This window comes from Mobula birostris, chromosome 32, assembly GCF_030028105.1.
Source record: "Mobula birostris isolate sMobBir1 chromosome 32, sMobBir1.hap1, whole genome shotgun sequence".
NCBI lineage: Eukaryota > Metazoa > Chordata > Chondrichthyes > Myliobatiformes > Myliobatidae > Mobula > Mobula birostris.
Genome location: NC_092401.1, coordinates 15474707 through 15498029, shown reverse-complemented (window position 1 = coordinate 15498029; position 23323 = coordinate 15474707). Strand labels below are relative to the sequence as shown.

Below are 23323 nucleotides of genomic sequence, written 5' to 3'. Positions count from 1 at the left end.
CAGAATTTTCTTTTCAGGAAGCAATGGTGGTTTTGACCTATCTCGACTTGTGCCTCTAGGTACCCGTAGTCTCATCCCTAACAATAGACTCCAACATTTTCCCAACACTGGTGTCAGGCTAACAGGTCTATCGTTTTGTTTTTGCTGCCTCCCACGCTTCTTAAATAGCGGAGTAACATTCACAATTTTCCATCATCCGGTACAATGCCAGAACCTATCGATTCTTGAGAGATCATTTTTATTGCCTCCGCAATCGCTCCAGCTACTTCGTCAGATCTGGAGGGTGCATTCCAACAGGTCCAAGAGATTTATCCATCCTCAGACCACTAATCTTCCTGTGAACCCTTTCAATCGATTTTCCACTGCGCATTCTTCACTTCCCTGATACTCTTTAATGTGTGGTTTACTGTAGATGCCTTCCACCTTGAAGACTGATGCAAAATACACATTCAGTTCCTCTGTCATCTCTGCTTCTCTCATTACAATATCTCCAGCGCCATTTTCTATTGATCCTATATCTACCCTTGACTCTCTTTTACCCTTTATATACTTAAAAAAAAGCTTTTAGCATCTTCTTTGGTATTAGTCGCCAGCTTCCATTCATAATTCATCTTTTCCTTCCTATTGACCTTCTTGGTTTCCTTCAGCAAGTTTTTAAAATCGTCCCGATCTTGTATCTTCCCACTAGCTTAGGCTTCCTTGTGTGCGCTCTCTTCTGCTTTTACTTTGGGTCTGACTTCACTTGTCAGTCACAGTAGTGTCCTTCTTCCACTCGAAAATTTCTTCTTATTTGGAATATGTCTGGAATATATATTTGGAATGCCCTTCCCTCATTTTTCGCAGAAACTCCAGTCACTGCTGCTCTGCTGTCCCTCCTGCTAGTGTTCCTTTCAAATTTGGCCAGTTCCCCTCTCATGACATTGTAATTTCCATAAGACCATAAGAAATAGGAGTAGAAATAGGCATTTTGGTGCATCGAGTCTACTCCGCCATTCAATCATGCACTGATCCTATTCTTCCAGTCATCCCCACTCCCCTGCTTTCAGCCCAAACCCTTTGATTTCCTTTATTCCACTGAAATACCGACACAATGGAAGTTAGTTTCTCCTTCTCAAATTTTATTGTGAGCTTGATCATATTGTGTTTACTGTTCCCTTCGGGTTCCTTAAACTTAAACTACCTTATCAGCTCAGGATCATTGCACAACACCCAATCCAGCACAGCCAATACCCTACTGGGTTCAACAATAAGCTGTTCTAAATAGCCACCCCTTGGACATTCTACAAATTCTTTCTCTTGAGGTCCAGTACTGGACTGGTTTTCCCAATCCACTTTCATGTTAAAATCCCCAACGATCATCATGGCATTGTACTTCTGACATGCATTTTCTATCTCTTGCTGTAATTTGTAATCCACATCCTGGCTGCTGTCTAGAGGCCTCTATACAAGTGCCAGTGGGATTCTTTTACCCTTGCCACTTCTTAACTCAACCCTTAGAGCATATACACATAGAAACGTAGAAAATAGGTGCAGGAGTAGGCTATTTGGCCCTTCGAGCCTGCACCGCCATTCAGTATGATCATGGCTGATTATCCAACTCAGAACCCTGTACCTGCCTTCTCTCCATACCCCCAATCCCTTTAGGCACAAGGGAATAACCACATTCCCACTACAACATTCCTCACCTTCTTCTCTCCCTCTTGCACCACGGAGCCAGGCTCAGTGCTAGGTTCCGATTGCCGTGATCATCCTCTGTCAGGTCAGCCCCCACCCCCCCCCCGCCCCCAGCATCATCCAAAACAAGATAACAATTACTGAGGGTGATGGCCGGAGGGATACTGTCTACTATCTGAGATCTTCCCCTCCCTTCCCTGACACTCACCCACATATAGCCTGCAGCCTCGGGGTGACTAACTCCCTGTAGCTCTATCTGCTGCTCACTTTCCCGAATAAGCTGTAGGTCATCAAGCCGCCGCCCCAGATCCCTAACACGGTCTCTCAGGAGCTGCATATCGGTACACCTGGCACAGATGTAGCCATATGGGAGACTAGAAGCTTCCCAGGATACCCAAATCTGACATCCAGAGCGAAGCACTAACCCTACAGCCATGCTGTCTATTCCTTAAAAATGCAAGGAAAATCGAAGTCCACTTGCGCACTTGCCTTACCAAAGCTCGAATGACCCAAAGCCCTACCACTCTGTCTCAGACCACTCCGTCAATGACCGTTCCGTTAGGCAGTGTCTTTCTTTTATGCCTGAACCTTAATTTTCTCCAACACATGAATTGTGCACCGGTTATAGCCGAGTTCCTGTGAAGCTTCCCCATTTTAAATTTCGCACCCGGGTCGGTGCACCACCTCCTGCCTCGTAGCTCTCCAACTCACGATTGGTGCTCCGGTTATAGACCAATTCCGCGAAACATTCGCCTTTTAACCTTCGCTCCCGGACTCTTAACTGAACTAAAGGGTTAGTAAAGAATAACAAAAAGAAAGGACAATATGTAATTATACAGTCATATGTGCACGTTAGATCTCATCTTGACTTCTCTATCACTCATGCGCTGGCCCCTCGGTCAACGTGAAAACACACACCACCTTCCAAACGTCGCTCGTAATCTGTCTCGATCAAACGGGTGTCTCAACGGATCGTATGCTGCAAGCGGTTCTCCCCAGTGTCTTCTCTCTTCATCTCCCGCCGAACGCATGCCCATGATCAACCTAATCGCCCCTCACCCGAGAAACCTCCCCTTAATTCGACCATCCTAATTGGAATACGCACATTTCTCCGAAATCTTATCTTCAACAATAACCCAGCGAATCTGAAAACAGAACAGACTGCTTTGAAACGGTACTGCTGAATGAAAACATACAGGGCAACAGTAAAAGTATGAACGAGGGCATGACACAAGTTACAAACTTGTCCTCCGATAAGAATTAATCGCAACTTTCATTTATCCAAACTGGAAGCTTTACTTTGTAGCTCCTTTGCCCCGATGCCCAAACAGCATCCCCCCCTCCCCCCCGGATGGTGAAACTGCCACGGATTGTTACGTAAACGGCAACAATGAATATCAATCGAGACAGGTTATATAAAAACAACCAAACAGTTGAGGCCAGTTCATTGGCTATATTTAAGAGGGAGTTAGATATGGCCCTTGTGGCTAAAGGGATCAGGGGGTATGGAGGGAAGACTGGTACAGAGTTCTGAGCTGGATGATTAGCCATGATCATACTGAATTGCGGTGCAGGCTCGAAGGGCCGAATGGCCCACTCCTGCACCTATTTTCTATGTTTCTATGTTTATTAAACTCAGATAAATGACAAGGAAAACAAAAAACACAAACGCAAACTTTAACCGGAAGTTAACAGATATGCAGCCATTCACCAACTCACCACTCGGCTCTGGTTTTTAAAACGTTAAATGCGAAAACAGTTCTTAAGATGATACAGTCAGATATAGTTCTTAAAGCGATAACTTCGAAAGTCGAACAGATTTACACGTTCAATTGGGAGAGACTTCTCTGGAGAAGGATTTCTTCACAGACGCAACTTTCCTGCTGGTTCTGTCCACAGGATTCACGATGCCAAAAATAAACAGTTTAAATCAACTGACCTTAAATTCCTTTAGAGAGAGCGAGCACCTTTTTGCATGAACTCCTTGCTCTTTCTGGCAAGAGTTATCTCGATGCAGGTAGCTACTCCTCCAAAGAAGCCTCAATAAGGTTGATCCTTTATGAAACTGCCCAACGATGCCGACTCCTCTCAATCCTTCGATTCTGTACTTTGATAAATTCTTCACTCTCTCTTCTACTGTTTAAATTGGGTAAATCAACACATTTACTAAAAATTTCCAGTCCAAATAATAATGGTATCTTGCAACAGAACGCACAACCGTTTTAAAAATGAAACTGCGTCACAATAACAAACACGCAGCAGAAACGGAGATACTGCACGTTCTACCTGGAAATCTACAAACTCAAAAACCCACTGCATTACCTGGGTCGACCCTTATATACTCATGGGTCACACATCATCACATGACCTCACATCAGTGGGAAAATCACATCAGATGACCTCCAAAAGACCATTACATCATTCTCACCAAAAAAAAACACAGATCTCCTTGAGCATGTAACACCTCCCTCCAAAAAAAAGGTCTTTTGAAGTACAAAATTTTAACAATTTATACAAAAAGTACAAAGGTATAAAAATTACAAAATACGCAATATATACAATCTTATCTTTCAGCCCTTTACAAACTAATGCACAGTAGGAGTGTTACAATTGATAAAATATCACTCCAAAAACAAATTTTTATTATACATTTAACACCTAGACAATCAGCGATCACATTATCTTTACCCTTAATAGGAATGATCAGAATATTGTACTCCTGTAAAATTAGTCTGTGGTATTAAATTGGAGTCTAATTTCCCTAACCTTTTTCTTTAACTGTCACAGTGGTATGACCAAAGTCACTTTCAGTTAAGTTAATAGTTAATTTAGCTTTTGAAAGTCTCTCAGATAATTTCTCCACCGCCGTAACATGTGCTTTCCACGTAGTATTCCCTGTAACCAAATCATCAAAATAGGCATCTGTATCTTTTAATGCCTGAATCACGCCATTAATCATCCTCTGAAAAGTACCTGGTGCATTCTTCATCCCGAATGGAAGAACATTATATTCATATAACCCAGATAGGGTTACAAATGCTGAAATCTCTCTACCTCTATCCGGCTATGGAACACACCAATAACCTTTTAACAGTCAATTTTTGTAAGGAATTTGGCCTGTCCGACTTTATCCACACAATCATCTACCCTAGGGATTGGATACGCATCAGTTTTTGTCACAGCATTCACCTTTCTGTAATCCGTACAAAACCTAATACTATGGTCTGGCTTAGGCACCATAACACACAGTGAGCTCCATTTCGAATTAGACTGTCTAATAGTATCATTCTCTAACATATAATTAATTTCTTGTTCAGCCAGTTCACATTTTTCCCTGTTCATTCGATACGGATGTTGTTTTATGGGTTTTGCATCTCCAACATCTACATCATGCATAGCTACGGTGGTTCTTCTAGGGACGTCTGGAAATAAATCTCTATATTTAAAAAATAATTGTTCATCTGCTCTCTCTGCTCTGGCTGTAAATGAGCTAATTTTTCATCAATATTTTCCAGAATTTTTGAATTTGGTAACCTGGCTGAAATAATATTGGGTTTAAAATGAGATTCAGATGAATCCTCCAGTACGTTTTCATCAAGATCAAACTCATTATTGATCACAACAGTCATAGCAGCAACCTCTCTCTCATAATACGGTTTTGTCATATTTATAAGACACAGCTGTGTTGTCTTCCTCCGATCTGGGGTTTTTACCACATAATCCACACCATTTACCTCAGATTTAATCTCATAAGGACCATCGAATTTGGCTTGTAATGGGTTCGTTTGCATTGGAAAATTAAGCCTTATCTCCAGGCTTAAATGACCTCATCCTAGATTCCTTATCATAGCACGTCTTCATCTTCTCTTGACCTATTTTTAAATTTTCCTTGGCCAAGCTACAAGCTTTGTACAATCTATCTTTAAACTTCAAAACATAATCTAGCAAACTAGTGTGTACTTCTTTATTAATCCACTGTTCCTTCAACAAAGCCAAAGGTCCTCGAACTTTATGTCCAAACACAAATTCAAAAGGAGTAAAACCTAAAGATTCCTGCACTGCCTCTCTTACTGCAAGAAGTAGTGAATGTATACCTTCATCCCAGTCCTTTTCATTTTCCACACAATATGTCCTAATCGTAGTTTTTAGTGTAGAATGAAATCTCTCCAAGGCTCCTTGTGATTCTGGATGATAGGCTAAGGAAATAATCTGTTTTGTTCGCAGTTTATAAACTATCTGCTGAAACAACCCAGACATAAAATTACTACCTTGATCTCATTGTATTTCCTTAGGAAACCCAAACTGTTTCGTAGAACCAGAAGACTGACTCCTGAACTTTAATTTCTGAATCTCTAGCTCAAATTTCCTATGGTTATCAGCTTCTCTTTCTGCAAATTCCCTTTTATTAAGGGCCTCTCTTTCTTCGAATTCCCTTATTTTATTAGCCTCTCTTTCGACCACTTCCACTTTTAATCTTTCAAACTTTAACTGTTCAAGATGTAACTGCATTTCCAGATTACTCATTGGAAACTTCTCTAACACCTCAGCATCAAACAATTCCAAATTAATATAATGTTCAGCGATTTTTCTTTGTATGAAAGCCTTGGTGGAAATTTTCCTAATTCCTTTAATATCCAACTTCCTAGCAATCTCCAATACCACAGGTTTTCTCGCATTTTCTAAAGATCCCGAGTCAGGCGTCTTCAAAAACCCGTCAATGTCCATTGTTGCCGAATACAACACACACACCATTCACACCAAGAAAAAAAAAAAATCGGGTATTTCCCTTTTCCAAATCAAAATGGCAATTACCAGCACTTAAACTCAAAATCGGAACATTTCCTGGCCAAGCCCGCACAGTTTATGTTACGTAAACAGCAACAATAAATATCAATCGAGACAGGTTATATAAAAACAACCAAACATTTACTAAACACAGATAAACGATAAGGAAAAAAAAAACAAACGCAAACTTTAACCGGAAGTTAACAGATATGCAGCCGTTCACTAACTCGCTACTCGGCTCTGGTTCTTAAAACGTTAAATGCGAAAGCAGTTCTTAAAGTGATACAGTTAGATATAGTTCTTAAAGTGATACAGTTAGATATAGTTCTTAAAGCGATAACTTCGAAAGTCCAACAGATTTACACGTTCAATTGGGAGAGACTTCTCTGGAGAAGGATTTCTTCACAGACGCAACTTTCCTGCTGTTTCTGTCCACAGGATTCACGATGCCGAAAATAAACAGTTTAAATCAACTGACCTTAAATTCCTTTAGAGAGAGAGATAGCACCTTTTTGCATGAACTCCTTGCTCTTTTTGTCAAGGGTTATCTCCGATGCAGGTAGCTACTCCTCCAACGAAGACTCAATAAAGTCGATCCTTTATGAAACTGCAAAACGATGCCGACTCCTCTCGATCCTTCGATCCTGTAACTTCGAGAAATTCTTCACTCTCCCTTCTAATGTCGGAATTAAGTAAATCAACACATTTAGCAAAAATTTCCAGTCCAAATAATAATGGTATCTTGCAACAGAATGCACAACCGTTTTAAAAATGAAACTGCGTCACAAAAACAAACACGCAACAGAAACGGAGATACCGCACGTTTTACCCGGAAATCTACAAACTAAACAAAAAAACCCACTCCATCACCTGGGTCGATCCTTATATAGTTGTGGGTCACATGTCATCACGTCAGGTGACCTCCAAAAGACCATTACATCATTCTCACCAAGAAAAACCATAGATCTCTTGAGCATGTAACACGGATATTCACGGAAATTAAGGGGACATCTGCAATACTTGGTAGACTTGGGGGGGGGGGGGTATTGTCCGGTGTTATGGTGTTGGGTACCTTCCAGGGATATTTTTGTAATTGATCTTATTTCAGAATTCCATCGTTTACACCTTTATCTCTAAAATACAAATGGACTTTGATAGTTTTGGTTTATTCTCCTCAGAACTTTTCTGGTGTCCAATTAAGTGTCCTTGGACTTTTATCTGTGTTCAGAATGGTTACTTGTAAAATTGTCAGTAGACTGGGGTTTAATTAGATGGACAGAGATTATTTCGTGCCCTGGATTGTACTTAAAGGGGCAGTGCCAAATAATTGTTTTTTTTCCGGTGGTCCTGATCCTTTTCTAGTAAAGCTCTGTCCGAGTTATTGCGAGTTATCCAAGACCTTGTAGTTCTACTGTTTCGTTTTGTCTCTTTAGTTAATTAAATACCTAGTTGAACTTTTTCGAGTCTTTTTGTGATCCTTCTTTTGGGTTCGGAGAAATAACGTGACACTTCCTGTCTTTTTTCATTGGAGGGCAGCTGAATAGGACTGATATGAATGTATTTTACATTGACTCTGTCAGTTTAATACCACTTTCATTGTTGTGAAAGGAAATATTGTGAGATTCTTTCAAACTTTTTGATGTGTAGTAAGGGAAAAGCGTGTATGGCCATATATTTGTTTTTCTCTTGCTTTAATTCCGAGCGAAACAGTGTAAAAGGTTGACTGTCTCTCCCGCTCCCTGATTTAATATCTGACGTATTTAGATGTGCTCATCACACGTTTCACTTTTACCATTATTTTTAATCACATTGATGAAGAATATCATTCTTCAAGTCATTCGAGACTAAGCTAGCTGGGAAATAAAACCACACGATCTGCTTTGATACTCTCATTTAGTTGCAGGAAACTATGATGAGGCCGCTAGCTCCATTGCTGAACTTCGGGACGAGATCTCGCAGCTGACAAAGAGTAAGTTTAATGATTACCAAACAAAATCCCATGCAACACACATAAAAGTTGCTGGTGAACGCAGCAGGCCAGGCAGCATCTCTAGGAAGAGGTACAGTCGACGTTTCGGGCCGAGACCCTTCGTCAGGACTAACTGAAAGAAGAGCTAGTAAGAAATCTGAAAGTGGGAGGGGGAGGGGGAGATCCGAAATGATAGGAGAAGACAGGATGGGGAGGGATGGAGCCAAGAGCTGGACCGTTGATTGGCAAAAGGGATATGAGAGGATCAAGGGACAGGAGGCCTAGGGAGACAGAAAAGGGGGATGGGGAACCCAGAAGATGGGCAAGGGGTATAGTGAGGGGGACAGAGGGAGTAAAAGGAGAGAGAGAAAACGAATATATGGATAAAAATAAATAACGGATTGGGTACGAGGAGGAGGTGGGGATATTAGCGGAAGTTTCAGAAGTCAATGTTCATGCTATCAGGTTGGAGGCTACCCAGACGGAATATAAGGTGTTGTTCCTCCAACCTGAGTGTGGCTTCATCTTTACAATAGAGGAGTCTGTGGATAGACATATCAGAATGGGAGTGGGACGTGGAATTAAAATGTGTGGCCACTGGGAGATCCTGCTTTCTCTGGCGGACCCCTCCTCCTTTCCTTCTCCCTAGGCCTCCCGTCCCATGATCCTCTCATATCCCTTTTGCCAATCAACTGTCCAGCTCTTAGCTCCATCCCTCCACCTCCTGTCTTCTCCCATCATTTCGGATCTCCCCCTCCCCCTCCCACTTTCAAATCTCTTATTATCTCTTCTTTCAGTTAGTCCTGATGAAGGGTCTCGGCCCGAAACGTCGACTGTACCTCTTCCTAGAGATGCTGCCTGGCCTGCCGCGTTCACCAGCAACTTTGATGTGTGTTGCTTGAATTTCCAGCATCTTCAGATTTCCTCGTGTTTGCGAGACAAAATACCATGTCCTATTTTTAAATTGGAAACTACATAAATGTTGATAGGGTGCAGAATGGCGCAGATTGCTAAAGTTGCTTCAGCTAATCCTACTTATGCGTCAAACTCCAGAATCCAACTCAACCTGCCCACTTGCTTATCTCCCAAACACATACAGTATCTCACTCCATGCCTCCAAAAGTTGGTAAGTAACATCACACCACATACTCAACTTGAAGTAAAATAGTGTGAATACAATAAATGAAAGCAGAAATGTTAGAAATACTGACGTGTTAAACATTTCCGGTAGAAGTAGAAGAATAAATGTGGAAGACCATTCATCAGAATTATGAAAGAGACAGGAGAATAAACAGATACTTTCGAAGTTCCAGAGAAACCGGAGGAGCAATCTTGAGGGCGAAAGTAGTGCCCGTAAAGCCAGAAGACCGGGAAGTTATGCCATTAATACGTTTGTCCATATGTTAATCCAGGAAAAGAGCTTTGACCAGCGACCGATCCGGACACCGGAAGCTCTGAGAGGATGAAATTTCGCTCCGGTTCACTGCCGGAGCAGAGAAGCCAGCAGTGGGTCGTTACAGCGAAAAGGTGCTTTGGCCAGCGACGAATACGGACGTCGAAAGTTTTGAAAGGAGGGGATTTCACTCAGGTCCACTGAAAGAGCAGAGAAAGCCAGCAGCGAGTCGCCAAAGTGAAAAAAGAACAATGACCAGCGAGCACTCGGCGTTTGGGATTAATTACTAAGACTAGATTGAAGTGTTATGAATCAGCAACGATGGACAGAAGACTGAGACAGGGTTTATAAATAAACCACGAGATTTGTTAACCTCTGCTCAAAACACCGAAAAGTAAACGAACAACTAACTTAATCGGAAGCTAACAGTTAGGCGACTATATCGAACAAGCAGACAAACTTATAAACTGTTCTTAACGAGTTATCACCCAAGCACAGACTTAAAGTGGTAAATTCAAAAGTCCATGTGATTGATGCAGTCACTAATGAGAGACTTCACCGAAACAACAATTCCTTCGAACTAGTGATGCATCTGCCGATCACACACGAGAGATGCCTTCTCCGAAGAAATCACGAAGAAATAAAGGAACTGAACTTTTGACTGGAGGGTGGTCACTGCACAAACTTTCCAGACCTTGCAGGGTTTTCACTCAATTGTGCATGCCACCATACCCGAACGAAGATTCAAAAAGTTCGATCATTCCCAAGACGCTGAATGACATTAACTTTACCCAATCCTTTGAACTCGGATAACTCTGGCAATGTCACAATGGGGGACGCTGGTGGCAGAGTCAAGTGCAAGACACTGACACTGAAGTACTAGGAACAGGATTGGGCGTGACAAGGAAGCAAGGGACCAGGGGAAAAGGGACGCTGGACATTGACACAGGCCCTGGATGAGACTAGCATGCAGGACCTGGGTAGGGCTTGATTAAGATAGCGGAAACAGGACATAGAACTTGGAACTAGAACCCGAACCAGGGTGTTGACTCGGGATCGGACCCCGGACCTAGGCAAGGACATGATGAGGCTTGGGTATGGACTCCGAGCCAAAGACTGGGCAAGGACCCAGAACCTGGGACTTGACTAGGGCTCAGACTCCAGAACTAGGCGAAGACAAGACGTGGCAACAGAACTGGACTTCAGACTCCTGGACAGGACAAGGGAACACCAGCACACGACGAGGGAAACCCAGCACCGGGCAGGGCAAGGTACTCCTGAGCTGGGCCAGACACATGGACAAGACGAGAACACAGAGCCGTAGCTTAGACAGGACACGTTTCTTGGACGTGGCTAGGACTGGACGAGACCCCGAAACCTTGACTTGGTCGAGGGTGAGGCAGGAACACAGAGCCCTGATCAAGGGAGAGACATGAACATGGAACACAGAGCCGGTACCCCTCCTTGGAACAGGACGTAGGGCCTGGATTCATACACAGAATGCAGAACATGACAAGACGTTTCTCAACACAAGGCAGCGGCAGACGGCTGGACCTACCTAGCGAAGGCGTCGACAGAGACGGTTCCCAACACTAGGTAATGGTAAACGGCCGGATCTAGCTAGCGAAGGCGAGGACACAAAGATAGTTTCCAACAGTAGGTAGTGGCAAACGGCCAGACCTACCTAATGAAAGCATGGACACAGAGACAGTTCAAAACAACAATAGACAGTTCCTTATCTTACTCCGGTGATGTAACTTGACAGCGGTGCAGGCGAAGGTTACAGGCGAGGCAACGCTTCAGACAAGGCGAGGCGAGGCAAGGCTTCAGACGAGGCGAGGGAAGGTAAAGCTTCAGACCAGGTGAGGCGAAGTAAGGCTTCAGACGAGGCAAGGCTAGCCGACAGAAGGCAGGGGAAGGGAAGAGATTCAGACAGGGTGTTTGGACAGGATCAATCCAGCAGACAGAGGCTGAATCCTGAAGGAATTTATGAAGGCAGTCCAAACGAGAGTCAGCTGCCCCAACAGAAGCTGGGGAAAACCGGGAAACCTGGAATAAGGAACATGGACAGGACCGTGAAGCGGAATGTGGATTTCACGGACCGGACTATGACAATATCCCCCGCTGTATGGGAGCCTTCTGGCGACCCAGAAGGCTTCCCCAGACTATGGACGACGCAGGCGTGTGTGGGGTTGGGGGCATTCAATAGGAGAGAACCCAGTACAGTGAGAGTTAAACGACAGTGTCTGTGACGCTGGGTCCAAGTCTGGCTGGCATAATGTGGACGCTGCTGACGGACTAAATTGCAAAACACAGACACTAAAGTACTGGAACAGGACTAGGCGTGACAAGGAAGTAAGGGAATAGGGAATTAGGATGCAGGGCCTGGGCTAGGACTTGATTAGGATCGCGGAACTAGGACATGGAACTTGGAATTCGGAGTCTCGGCTTGGACTCCGAGCCAGAGACTGGAGAAGGACCCGAAACCTGGGTCTTGACTCGGGCTCAGACCCCAGATCTAGGCGAGGACATGACGATGATTGGGTACTTCGAGGCTTGGGTATGGACTCCGAGCCAAAGACTGGGCAAGAACCCAGAACCTGGGACTTGACTCGGGCTCAGACTCCAGAACTAGGCAAGGACAAGACATGGCTACAGGACGAGCAGTGGCAACAGGACTGGACGTGAGACTCCTGGACAGGACAAGGAAACCCCAGCACACGACGAGGGAACACCAGCACCGGGCTGTGCAAGGTACTCCTGGGCTGGGCGAGACACATGGACAAGTCGAGAACACAAAGCCATGGCACAGACAGTCTTCAACACTATGTAGCGGCAAACGGCGGGACCTACCTAGCGAAGGCGTGGACACAGACAGATTCTAACAGTAGGTAGCGGCAAACGGCTGGACCTACCTATCGAAGGCTTGGATACAGACGGTTCCCAACACTAGGTAGCAGCAAAAGGCCGGACCTACCCAGCGAGGTCGAGGACACAAAGACAGATCCCATTCCTAGGTACTGGCAACCAGCCAGACCTACCTAGTAAAGGCATGGACACAGAGGCAGTTCAAAACAACAATAGACAGTTCCTTGTCTTGCTCCGGCGATAGAACTTCAGACAGGGTTACAGGCGAGGCAAAACTTCAGACAAGGCGAGGCGAGGCGAGGCTAGGCTTCAGACGAGGCGAGGAGAGGCAAGGCTTCAGACGAGACGAGGCGAGACGATGCAAGGCTTCGGAGGACGCGAGGCAAGGCTTCAGACGAGGTAAGGCGAGGCGACAGATGGGAGGGGAAGGGAAGGGATTCAGACAGGGAGTAAGGACAGCAACAATCCAGCAAACAGAGGCTGAATCCTTAAGCTATTTATGAAGCCAGCACGAACGAGAATCAGCTGCCTCAACAGAAACTGGGGAAAACCGGAAAACCTGGAATAAGGAATATGGACCGGACTGTGAACTGGAATGCCGATTTCACGGACCGGACCATGACAGGTAATGCCTTCACTCTACGATACAGGACTGTAAGTGAAAAATAAAAGTGCAACAAACAAAACCGGTGGTGTCTCCAAACATCTGACCGGAAACAACCACGTTACATCAAAAACAATAAATAAGAACTATGTCACAGTGGCGGGCTTTGTTCAAATAGCGTTTGAAACATGCCATGACATGACGTAGCATCACTACACGGTCATGAGACAATTACATCATGCCCATCACGAATAATGACATAATGCTAACAAGATAAATATATCAAGCTCACAAGATAATTACATCATGCTCACGGGATATGTAACAAAAGGAAGGCAGGGGCAAACGCATTTTCGCACCAGCCGTCGTCTGAGTGGATATAGCTAGAGTGGTGACCTTAAAGCTTTAGCTCTGCGAAGTGAAGACAAGCTCGATTCAGAGAAATCATAGAATGAAAATCTCAAGGTTAAGTTTTGTTTCCTTCCCTTCTTTATATCTGCTTAGCAAGGATAGTAGAGATACCAGGCAGGATAATGGGATGCTCCTCTTGCGGGACGTAGGAAGGCAGGGAGACCTCCCGTGTCCCTCACGACCACAACTGCGGAAAGAGCATTCAGCAGCAGTTTCTCACAATCAGCGTTAAGGGTTTGGAGTACGAACGGGATAAAATCCGGATCATTCAGGAGGTTGAAAAGGTGATAGGTAAGACATGTGGAGAGAGATTTGCACCCCAGGTTCAGGACTGAGTAGACTGGATGACAGGGTTAAGGCGCAGATATATCACCTTGGGTACTGTTGGGGCGGGGGCATTGACTTAACTGTGCAAAGTCACAGTGGTCGACTATGTAGGACGAAGTCTGCCTCTGCCAGTCAGCAGTGAAGGGGAGAGAAGAAGCGCGTTGTAGTGATAGGTGTTTCAGTAGTTAGAGGAACAGACAGAAGGTCCTGTAGGCGTGAAGGAGATTCCGGATGGTTATTTGCCTCCCGGTGCCAGTGCCGAGATATCTCGGATCGAGTCCTGAACATTGTTAAGTGGAGGGGTGAACAGCCAGAAGTCGTGGTCCATGTTGGTACATGTGCCATGGTAGAACGAGCGACGAGGTTCTGTATATGGATATCAGGAAGTTAGCTGCTAAGTTAAAGTGCAGGACCTTCAGGGTTGCTATCCGTGCCTCGTGCTAGTGAGTACAAAACTAAGAAGATTATACAGTTTAACACGTGGCTAAGTAGTTGGCGCAGAATGCAGGGCATAATATTTTTACATCATTGGGTTCTCTTCCAGATTAGAGACCTCTACAGACGGGACGGTTTGCACTTGAACTTGAACTAGAGTGAAACTAATATCCTAGCGGGAAGGTTTGTTAACGCAACATGGTCCGGTTTAAACTAGAGTTTCAGGGGATGGGAGCCAGAATATCAGAGCAGTTGGAGAGAATTTGGGAGTAAATGTTGGTATGACCACAAACAAAGTTAGAAATCAAAAAGTTGATCGGCTCCGGGAGGTAGACAACGCATGCCAAAAGAGCAATGTTACAGAAGTCGAGGTGGATTTGAAAATGCAGGTTAATTGGGAAAATCAGTTTAGTGCTTCATTCCAGGAGGGGAAATTTCTTCAGTGCCTACGAGGTGGCTTTGTAGAGCGGTTCGTGGTTAAGACCACTAAGGAATCAATTATTCTCTATTGGTAGTTATGCAAAACCTGGAACTGATTAGAGAGCTTAAGTTAAAAGAACCCTTAGGGGAAAGTGATCGTAATATGATAGAATTCACCCTGGAATTTGAGAAGGAGAAGCTGAAGTCAGATGTATCAGTATTACAGCGGAGTAAAGGGAATTAAAGAGGCATGAGAAAGCCGTTAGCCAGAATTGTTTGGAAAAGAACATCGGTGGGGATGATGGCAGTGCAGCAATGGCTGGAATTTCTAGAAATAAATCCGAAGGCACAGGGTATATACAGTTGCAAAATGGCGGAAGTATTCTAAAGGCAAGATGACACAAGTGGGGCTAACAAGAGAAGTCAAAGCCAACATAAAAGCCAACGAGTGGGCATATAATACAGCAAAATTAATGAGAAGTTAGAAGATTGGGAAGCTTTCAAAAACAACAGAAGGCAACTAAAATAACTAAGACGGAAGGTAAAGATGGAATACGAAAATAAGTTAGCGAGTAATATTAAACAAGTTACCAAATGTTTCTTCAGGTACATGAAGTGTAAAAGGGAGGCGGGCGTGGATATCGGACCACTGGAAAATGATGCAGGAGAGGTACTACTGGGGGGAAAGGAAATGATGGATGAACTGAAAGTTCTTTCCATCAGTTTCACTATGGAAGACATTAGCTGCATGCTGGAAGTTCCAAGTGTTATGGGTCATGAAGAGCGAAAAATTATCATCACTAGAGAGAAGGTTCTTGGGAAACTGAAAAATGTGAAGGTAGGTCAGTCACCTGGACCAGATTCTGTACACTCCAGAGTTCTGAACGAGGTGGTAAACCAGATTGTGGAGGCATTAGTAATGATCTTTCACGAATTACTAGATTGTGGAGTCGTTCTGGAAGACTGGAATATTTCAAATATCACTCCACTGTTCAAGAAGGGATAGAGGCAGAAGAAAGGAAACTATTGGGCAGTTAATCAAATTTCATGGCTGGGGAGACGTTGGAATCAATTATTAAGAATACTGTCTGATGGTACTTGGAGGCGCATGATGAAATTGGCCATAGTCAGCATGGTTTTCTCATGGAATATATTGCCTGAGAAATCTGTTGGAAGTGTTTGAAGAAATAACGTGCAGATAGACAAAAGATTGATGTTGAGTACTTGGATTTTTAGAGGGCCTTTGACAAGGTGCCACACATGAGGCTCTTTAGTAAGATACGAGCCCATGGTATTATAGAGAAGACTCGAGCAGGGTTAAAGCAGTGGCTGATTGTCAGGAGGCAAAGAGTAGGAATAAAACGAACCTTTCCTGGACAGCTGCCGGTGGCTAGTGGCATTCCACTGGGTTAGAACCGATTATTTTTATCTTATATGTCAGTGATTTGGACGATGGAATTGACGGCTTTGTTACAAAGTTTGCAGTTGAAATGAAAGGAGGAGGGGCAGTTTATTTTGAGGAAGTAGAGAGGCTACAGATGGACATAGGCAGATAGGGAGAGTGGGAAAAGAAATGGGAGTTGGAATAAAGTGTCGGGAAGTGTTTGGTCTTGTGCTTCGGTCGAATAAATGAAAGAGTTAAATATTTTCAAATAAGAGTGAAATAATAATCTAATATGCTGCCCTCTTTCAGAAGTAATAAACTCCAAGCAGACTCTGAGCTCCATCGCCAAAATGCAGGACGAGATTTTGCAGCTGAGTAACGGTAAGGATGATAAATATCATTGTTGTTATGTCGTATTTTAATATGTGAAACTACATGAATGTTGATCCGGTGCAGAGCGGCGTAGATTGCGGAAGTTGCTCTGCCTATCCCTATGTATATCCCAAACTCCAGAGTCCAACTCAATCCTACTTATTTGCTTATCTTCGAGACACTTATCTCACCCAATGCTTTCAACAGTAGCTACTTCACATCACTCCACAATTACATTGGTTCAAGTTGAAGAAAGTTAGAGCTGAAAATCATAAATGAAAACAGATTTTCATTTCATGAAAACAATGTTTGAAATAGTGATACGTCAAACATTTTTGGTGGAAATAGAAAAAAAGAAGTTGATGAAGACCATTCATCAGTATTGCGAAAGAGAGACGGGCACACACAGATTCATTCTAAGCTGCAGAGACACAGGAGGAGTGATCTTGAGGTTCAAGGGACTGTCCACAATGGAGTGAACTTTGCCACAGCTAGGGTTATAGGAAGACATGTTATTAATACGTTTCGCCATGTGTTAATCTACCTGTTAATGACAGTAAGCGGGTAGTCATAATGTGGGCATAGAATAAAAAAAAATGCTGCGAAATGATAAGCTCGTGGATATTTTCAAATGTCAAAAAGTCCGACGTACATTTATTTTCAAAGTATGTATAAATAGACAATCTTGAAATTCCTCTCCTTCCAGGCAGCCACAAGACAAAAAATAACAATATAAACAATTAAAAAGAAGACCGTACAGAAAATAATTGTGAAAACAATAAAAGAAAGCCAACAACATTCAGTTCAACATGCAGAGACTCAGTTCAGCACAATGAGGAACAACTTCCGCCCCGACACCGAACGAAACCCCTAACTTTTCAAAATGTCTAGGTGCTTAAATCCGTCAAACAGCGAGGCATTCCTTGCTGTCAGATCCGGTTCTTGCCGCTTACATTGGAACTTTTACTCAGGGCGTTTCATCTCCACTAGGCCCGGCACTTAAATCGGTCAAACATCGGCTTGTTCCTCGCTCTCGGGCTGTGGTGCTACGGCCTCGTCTCGGTTCTGCCCATTCCTATCGTCTCCAAGTACCACGTTCTTCAGTTCATATCTCAAAAATATCAGGTTGTACAGGCTGTACAAAAGCCGGATTCGTGACGGAAAGTTATTGGTTGCAGAGATTGTTTTGGAGGAAAAGTGTGAAGAATATAGTACTTAGTAGCTTTGTTTGCCGCCAGCATGTTATCCCTGTGCCTCACCACCGGCCAGGCAAATTTGAAAGCCTGTGACTCGGGCCAGAAGTCTGCCGTCCAGTGCCCGGGCTTCCAGAGGGGTACTCAACGGTTCCCGAGGAATTCCGGCCCGGGAAGCTATGTTTTCATCCAAAAGCCTTCCCTCAGCGCCGGAGTCCACTGGAGCTGACAGAGGCAGGGACTGTTGGTTGTAACGTAAAGTAGCTTGGATCTGCATTTGGGTTCGGGGGACGGAAGGGAATGTTGTCTGGCTCACCAGGGTCCCCCTTTCTACTGGCAAGCCTTCCCTTTTGGCCGAAGGGAACAGGTAGCATGGAAGTGGCCGGACTGGCCGCAATAGAGACACCCCCCGCTCTCAATCTCCCAAGCAGCTGTAGCCCACGCTAAGGCACTTCCCCGCAACAACCCCATGATATAAGCTATCTTTGACTTATCCATAGAGTACGTGGATGACTGTTGTTCGAACACCAAGGAGCATCGGAGAAAGAAGGCCCGCACTTCCCCAAATCCTTAGCGTAGTGTTCTGGTTCAGGTACGTGCGGCTTCTTTGGAGGGGTGTTGCTAACACGTAGGGGATTGCCACTACAGGTTGTCTGGGATGGTTAGACAGAATTCCAGGAGTGGATATGATAAAATGAGTGGATACACGGTACACCTAGTCACCGATCTTCATTACGTTAGCAGACAGGGAACGGAGGTTATCCATGACATCCCGGAGAAGTTGATTGTGCAGACCCAGTAAAGAGCCCTGGCTGACGAGGGCTTGTTGCAGGGTATTCGTGTCCGCTAAGTCCATTGTGGCCAGATCGTTCTGATGCAATGAACACAGGCAAGGATATTGAGGTAGGATGCTTATGCGGATGTGAACGTTGTACAACAAACAGGAGGGATCTTGACACGGAGCCTTGATACAGAACCTTGACACAGAGAGACGGAGTTTCATAGGTAAACCTTGAAACTGGAGCAGAACTTAGAACACGGGGTTCTAAGTGGCCGGGGAACGTTAATTACCACACAGCCAAAACCAACGATCTGGCGACTCGTGGTTGCAACGCCTGGGTTCTTATACTGCAGGTCTTGATGGAATCCAGGTGTGCCATCATCAAACAGAATGAGAAGCAAATGGGAAGTTAACAGTCGGAACCGTGCCAAAATCAAAGTAAATTAGTAGAAAGATAGGGAATTAATGATCGGGACCGTGACAGAAAGCAATTCCAAATACCGGTGGCATGAGGAAAATAATTACAAATGGAAACAAGAGAAAGCCTGCCCCTTTTCTCTGGCACAATGAATCCTCCAGAGTCATAATCAAAATCTGAAACTGTTAGAAAATTGATCTTAATGACTGCATCTGAGTTGTCCATTTATCCTATAAGTCGTCTACATTGGCTCAGCATTTTCGCAGCATTGGCAGAGACTCTACGTCTTTATTCTCAAACGGCCGAAACGACAATTCACTGTTTATGTATAAACGGACACATACGATGAGCTATTGGGTTATAGCCAAGGATGTTTTCTGATTGGAGAACAAACCAGAAGAAACTTACCGAATGAGCGTTTATTGAATCAACCTCGAAGTATGCAGTACCTTAAGAAAGAGCCACAGCAATCCTATTACCGGGATGGAGAAGGATAGTTGAATTTATGCCAGCGACATTAGGTCGCACCACCGTCAAATATCCGGATACAAAAAGAGGAACGAAAAATTTCAAACGTGCCAAACCTAAACTTGAAATATCACACCAGGTCTCTTGAAACACTTGCCAGAGGGCTGTTAAAATAAGTTGAGCGTTTCTGGCTTTTTAGTCAGTTTAGGTTGTCGATTCAACACCGCACTGTACTATGGGCAAGAAGGTTTTCATCCTGCTTCCTTGAACCCCCCAAATTACTTGAATTATTCTCCACTTAAGCTTTGTTTGTCAGACTCCACTGCTGCTTGTGTGGTAGACCCTCAATATTTTTCTCGAGTGCCGCTCACAGCTGTTATACTCCAGGCTAAAATATCTACTTGATCTTCCTTTTATTGCATAAAGCAGCCTTTCCAACCTTGAAAGATGTTATTTCCAATTCTGAGCAATAGGCTTCCGAATCATCTTCCAATCCGTTTCAATTATTAATATATTGCGTATAATGCAGTGAACAGCGTTATCTAGGCCACCATTAACTCAAATGTCCCCCCCCCCCCGCCTCATAAGGAATGACGAAATATTTGGGATAGGAGGCAGATTTTCCTCTCTGACCATGTTCCTATGTGAGGGTGAACATTTATTTTCCATTTCAGACACAGAGACCTCAATCGGTGGTGTCAGGGATGAACTTTCTCAGTGGAAGAGCAATGGTGAGTGTGAAGTACAATTTGTTGAATTGCTGTGCATACAGCGTACTCATATTTTGTATTACGCCTCCATAATCTCGCCTTTTGTTCTTTTAGGCTGGAGGACACTGTCTCCTCCTGTGGATAATGGAAGAAAAGAGAGATAGTTCGAAAGCGTCAGTATCACTACAACTTTTACTCTATCATGTCCCACCTTACTAAACTCTATCCACCCATCCTATCGAAATAGTTGCCGTCATGTCCCAGCCCTTTTCGGGACGTTACTCGAACTCTTTGTGTGACAATATTGCCCGCAATTTGGTGTAAATCCTATCGCACGTTTAAACCTGCTGCTACTCACCTGTGTTGTAAAGTTGGGCCGCCGCATAATATCAGTCCCAGTTTGTACACACAAACACACACACACACACACACACACACACACACACACACACACACACACACACACAAACAAACACACACACACACACACACAATGAAACATTGCATTGTAGTCGTCAGTAATATGTTAGCTTGTGATATCAACATTTGGAGCTCCGATCGTTTATAGAATACAGTAGTGTATCTGGTGAAAGAAATGTGAGTGGGATCATACAGTTTAAGAGCTGGCAATTAGTTCAGTAGCTAATAGAGATACAGACTGCATTAAACTCAAAATATCGGTGCCTTGTGAGATTTGAAAGTTTAACGCTTTTGGCGGAGTGCGACTCGGGTTATTGGTACACGGAGTTACTGTGAGCTACTATTGCAATTGGCAGAGTAAGAACTAGTCAGGATCCTGGCTGTAAGATGTAGCTTTGCTGACAGACCAAACACCAAATTTGCATAACGTGTTTGAGGGAGTGGAGGTGCATATTTTTCTGTAATACATGTTGCAGAGCAGGGCGTGGAGAAGGTGATTCTGCGTTGCCCACACCGACATAGTTTACTGCGGATAATTCAGTATTAAGCAATCGGCCACTGTACTCACCATGTCTATGCCTGCTCAAAAACACTTCCAAACCTTAATTACAGTTTATCTCATCCTTAACTTGTCGATAAAATGCGCATTGACTTTCCCACTCCTTCAAGCAGCGATATCCACGTTCCAAACACCCCTCTTTATTTAATCTTTCTTCACTCCCATTTAGTACTTATTTCAAATCAGCAGATTTTGTATTCGATTCCTCTATTCATGGATCTGTATCTCTACCTTGAATATATCTATGTCTTGAATATGTCATATATCTATAACTTGGATACATCTATACCGTTATATTTGATTTCTCTCAATTTAATAGTCCTTGAATCTCTCCTCCTCTACGGTAGAGTAATCTGATCTATTCAATCATGACACGTACACTCATTTGTCCTCCTAAAGTTAACACCTCACACTTGTGTTCATTAAAATATATTTTCTCAGCTAGTTATGAGTCAGGAAACGTTAACAAACTCTCCCAGCGTCCTCATTCCTCAAGTCGTCTGAAGATTTTCTGATCAATTTTTATTACGTTATCATCCACATCAGTTACATAAATGCTAAAGTACAACAGACCCAACGTATTCTCTCTGCGCACGACGAATCACAGGCCTATTGTCAGAACAAAATACAAATATCTAATGCCACACTGGCTTCTAATTCTAAGCCAATGTTGTATCCAGTTTCAATCTTTACACCAACGAAGTTCCGTACGGAGCTTTGAAAAACCACCTGGAAATATCCACTGCCTTACTTCATCAGTGGTGCTGGTTAACTGTTCGAAAAACTCCATAAGATTAGCTGGACATGGCCTACCATGCACGAAACCATATTTACTCACCTTAACTCTGCCTTTTTATTCTAGTCCTTATATAGCATTTCCTATAGGATACCTTCAAATAATTTACCCGCTATTGCTGTAAGAGTCACTTGCAAATAATGTCCGAGCTCATTCTCCTTTCGAACAGTGGCACAGCATTAGCGATACGGCTGTTCTCTGGCAAAAGACAATAAGACTACACGACACCGGAGCAGAATTAGGCCTTTCAGCACGTAGAGTGTGCTCTGCCATTCCACACTGGCTGATTTATTATCCCTTTGAAATCCATTCTTCTGCCTTCTTGTGGTAACCTTTGATGCCCTGATTAATCAAGAATCTATCAACGTCCGCTTTAAAATACATGATGGCTTGACTTCCATAGATGGCATTGATAATGACTTCCACCGACTTACCACCCACTTGGTGAACAAATTCTCCTTCATCGTTGCTCTAAATCTACCTCCTTCTACTCCGATGCTGTGCCCTCTGTTTCTAGATTCACCCACTAAAGGAAACATCCCCTACACATTAAAGCAGAAGCTGATAGATTCTAGGTCTCCAATATTCGATAGGTTCAATGAGATATAAACTCCAACGAGTACTGGCCTTGAGCCAACAAGCGATCCTTTCATTTCTGAAATCATTTTGTGAATCTTCTCTGGGACCTGTCCAATGCTAAAACCTCTTTTCCAAGATAAGGGGCCCAAAGCAGCTTCCATTACTCTGTGTCTGAACAATACGTTTTTCATCCGTGCAAATCTGTTCCACTGCTCTCAAAGGAAAAATGCTAACATTGCATTTGTCGTTTCAACCCACGCAACCTGCAAGTTAAACTTCAGGGGATCCTGCACAAGGACTCCCTAGACTCTTTGTACATCTGGTAGTCTTCAATTTTCTTCCTGTTTCTAAAATAGTCTACACTTATATTCCTTCCACCAAAGTGAATTGTTATATATATTTCCCTCCAATATATTGCATTTGCACTTATTTCTAATTCTCCCAATCCGTCTAAATTCTTCTGCAGTATTCCTGCTTCCTCAGCACTATCTGCACCTCTACCTATCTGCGCATTCCCTAAAAATCTAGCCACATAGCCATCAACTCCATCAGGCATATAACATGAAAAGAAGCTTTCCTAACACCGACCTATTGAGGACACCAGAGAGGTGGGGATTAAATAGATCTGGAGTTTGTTTGTTTGTTTGCTGCAGCTGTGCAAGTTCTGGTTAGACCATACTTGGAGATCTGTGTATTCGTTGTGCAGATCCATGACCCAGGATGAAGAACCACATTTATTTCTCTAGCTCTCCTAAGA

General features: G+C 43.6%; 1 protein-coding gene across 2 annotated transcripts in view; it reads left to right on the top strand.

Moving 5' to 3' along the window:
• The window catches only part of LOC140191181 (C-type lectin domain family 10 member A-like), a 59461-nt gene that overhangs the window by 16381 nt on the left and 19757 nt on the right, over positions 1-23323 (top strand). For both annotated transcript variants that reach the window (XM_072248337.1, XM_072248336.1), the window contains 3 exons: positions 8357-8428; positions 16580-16651; positions 20177-20233. In XM_072248337.1, coding sequence (XP_072104438.1) covers positions 8357-8428; positions 16580-16651; positions 20177-20233 — 201 coding nt within the window. The remainder of the gene's footprint in view (positions 1-8356; positions 8429-16579; positions 16652-20176; positions 20234-23323) is intronic.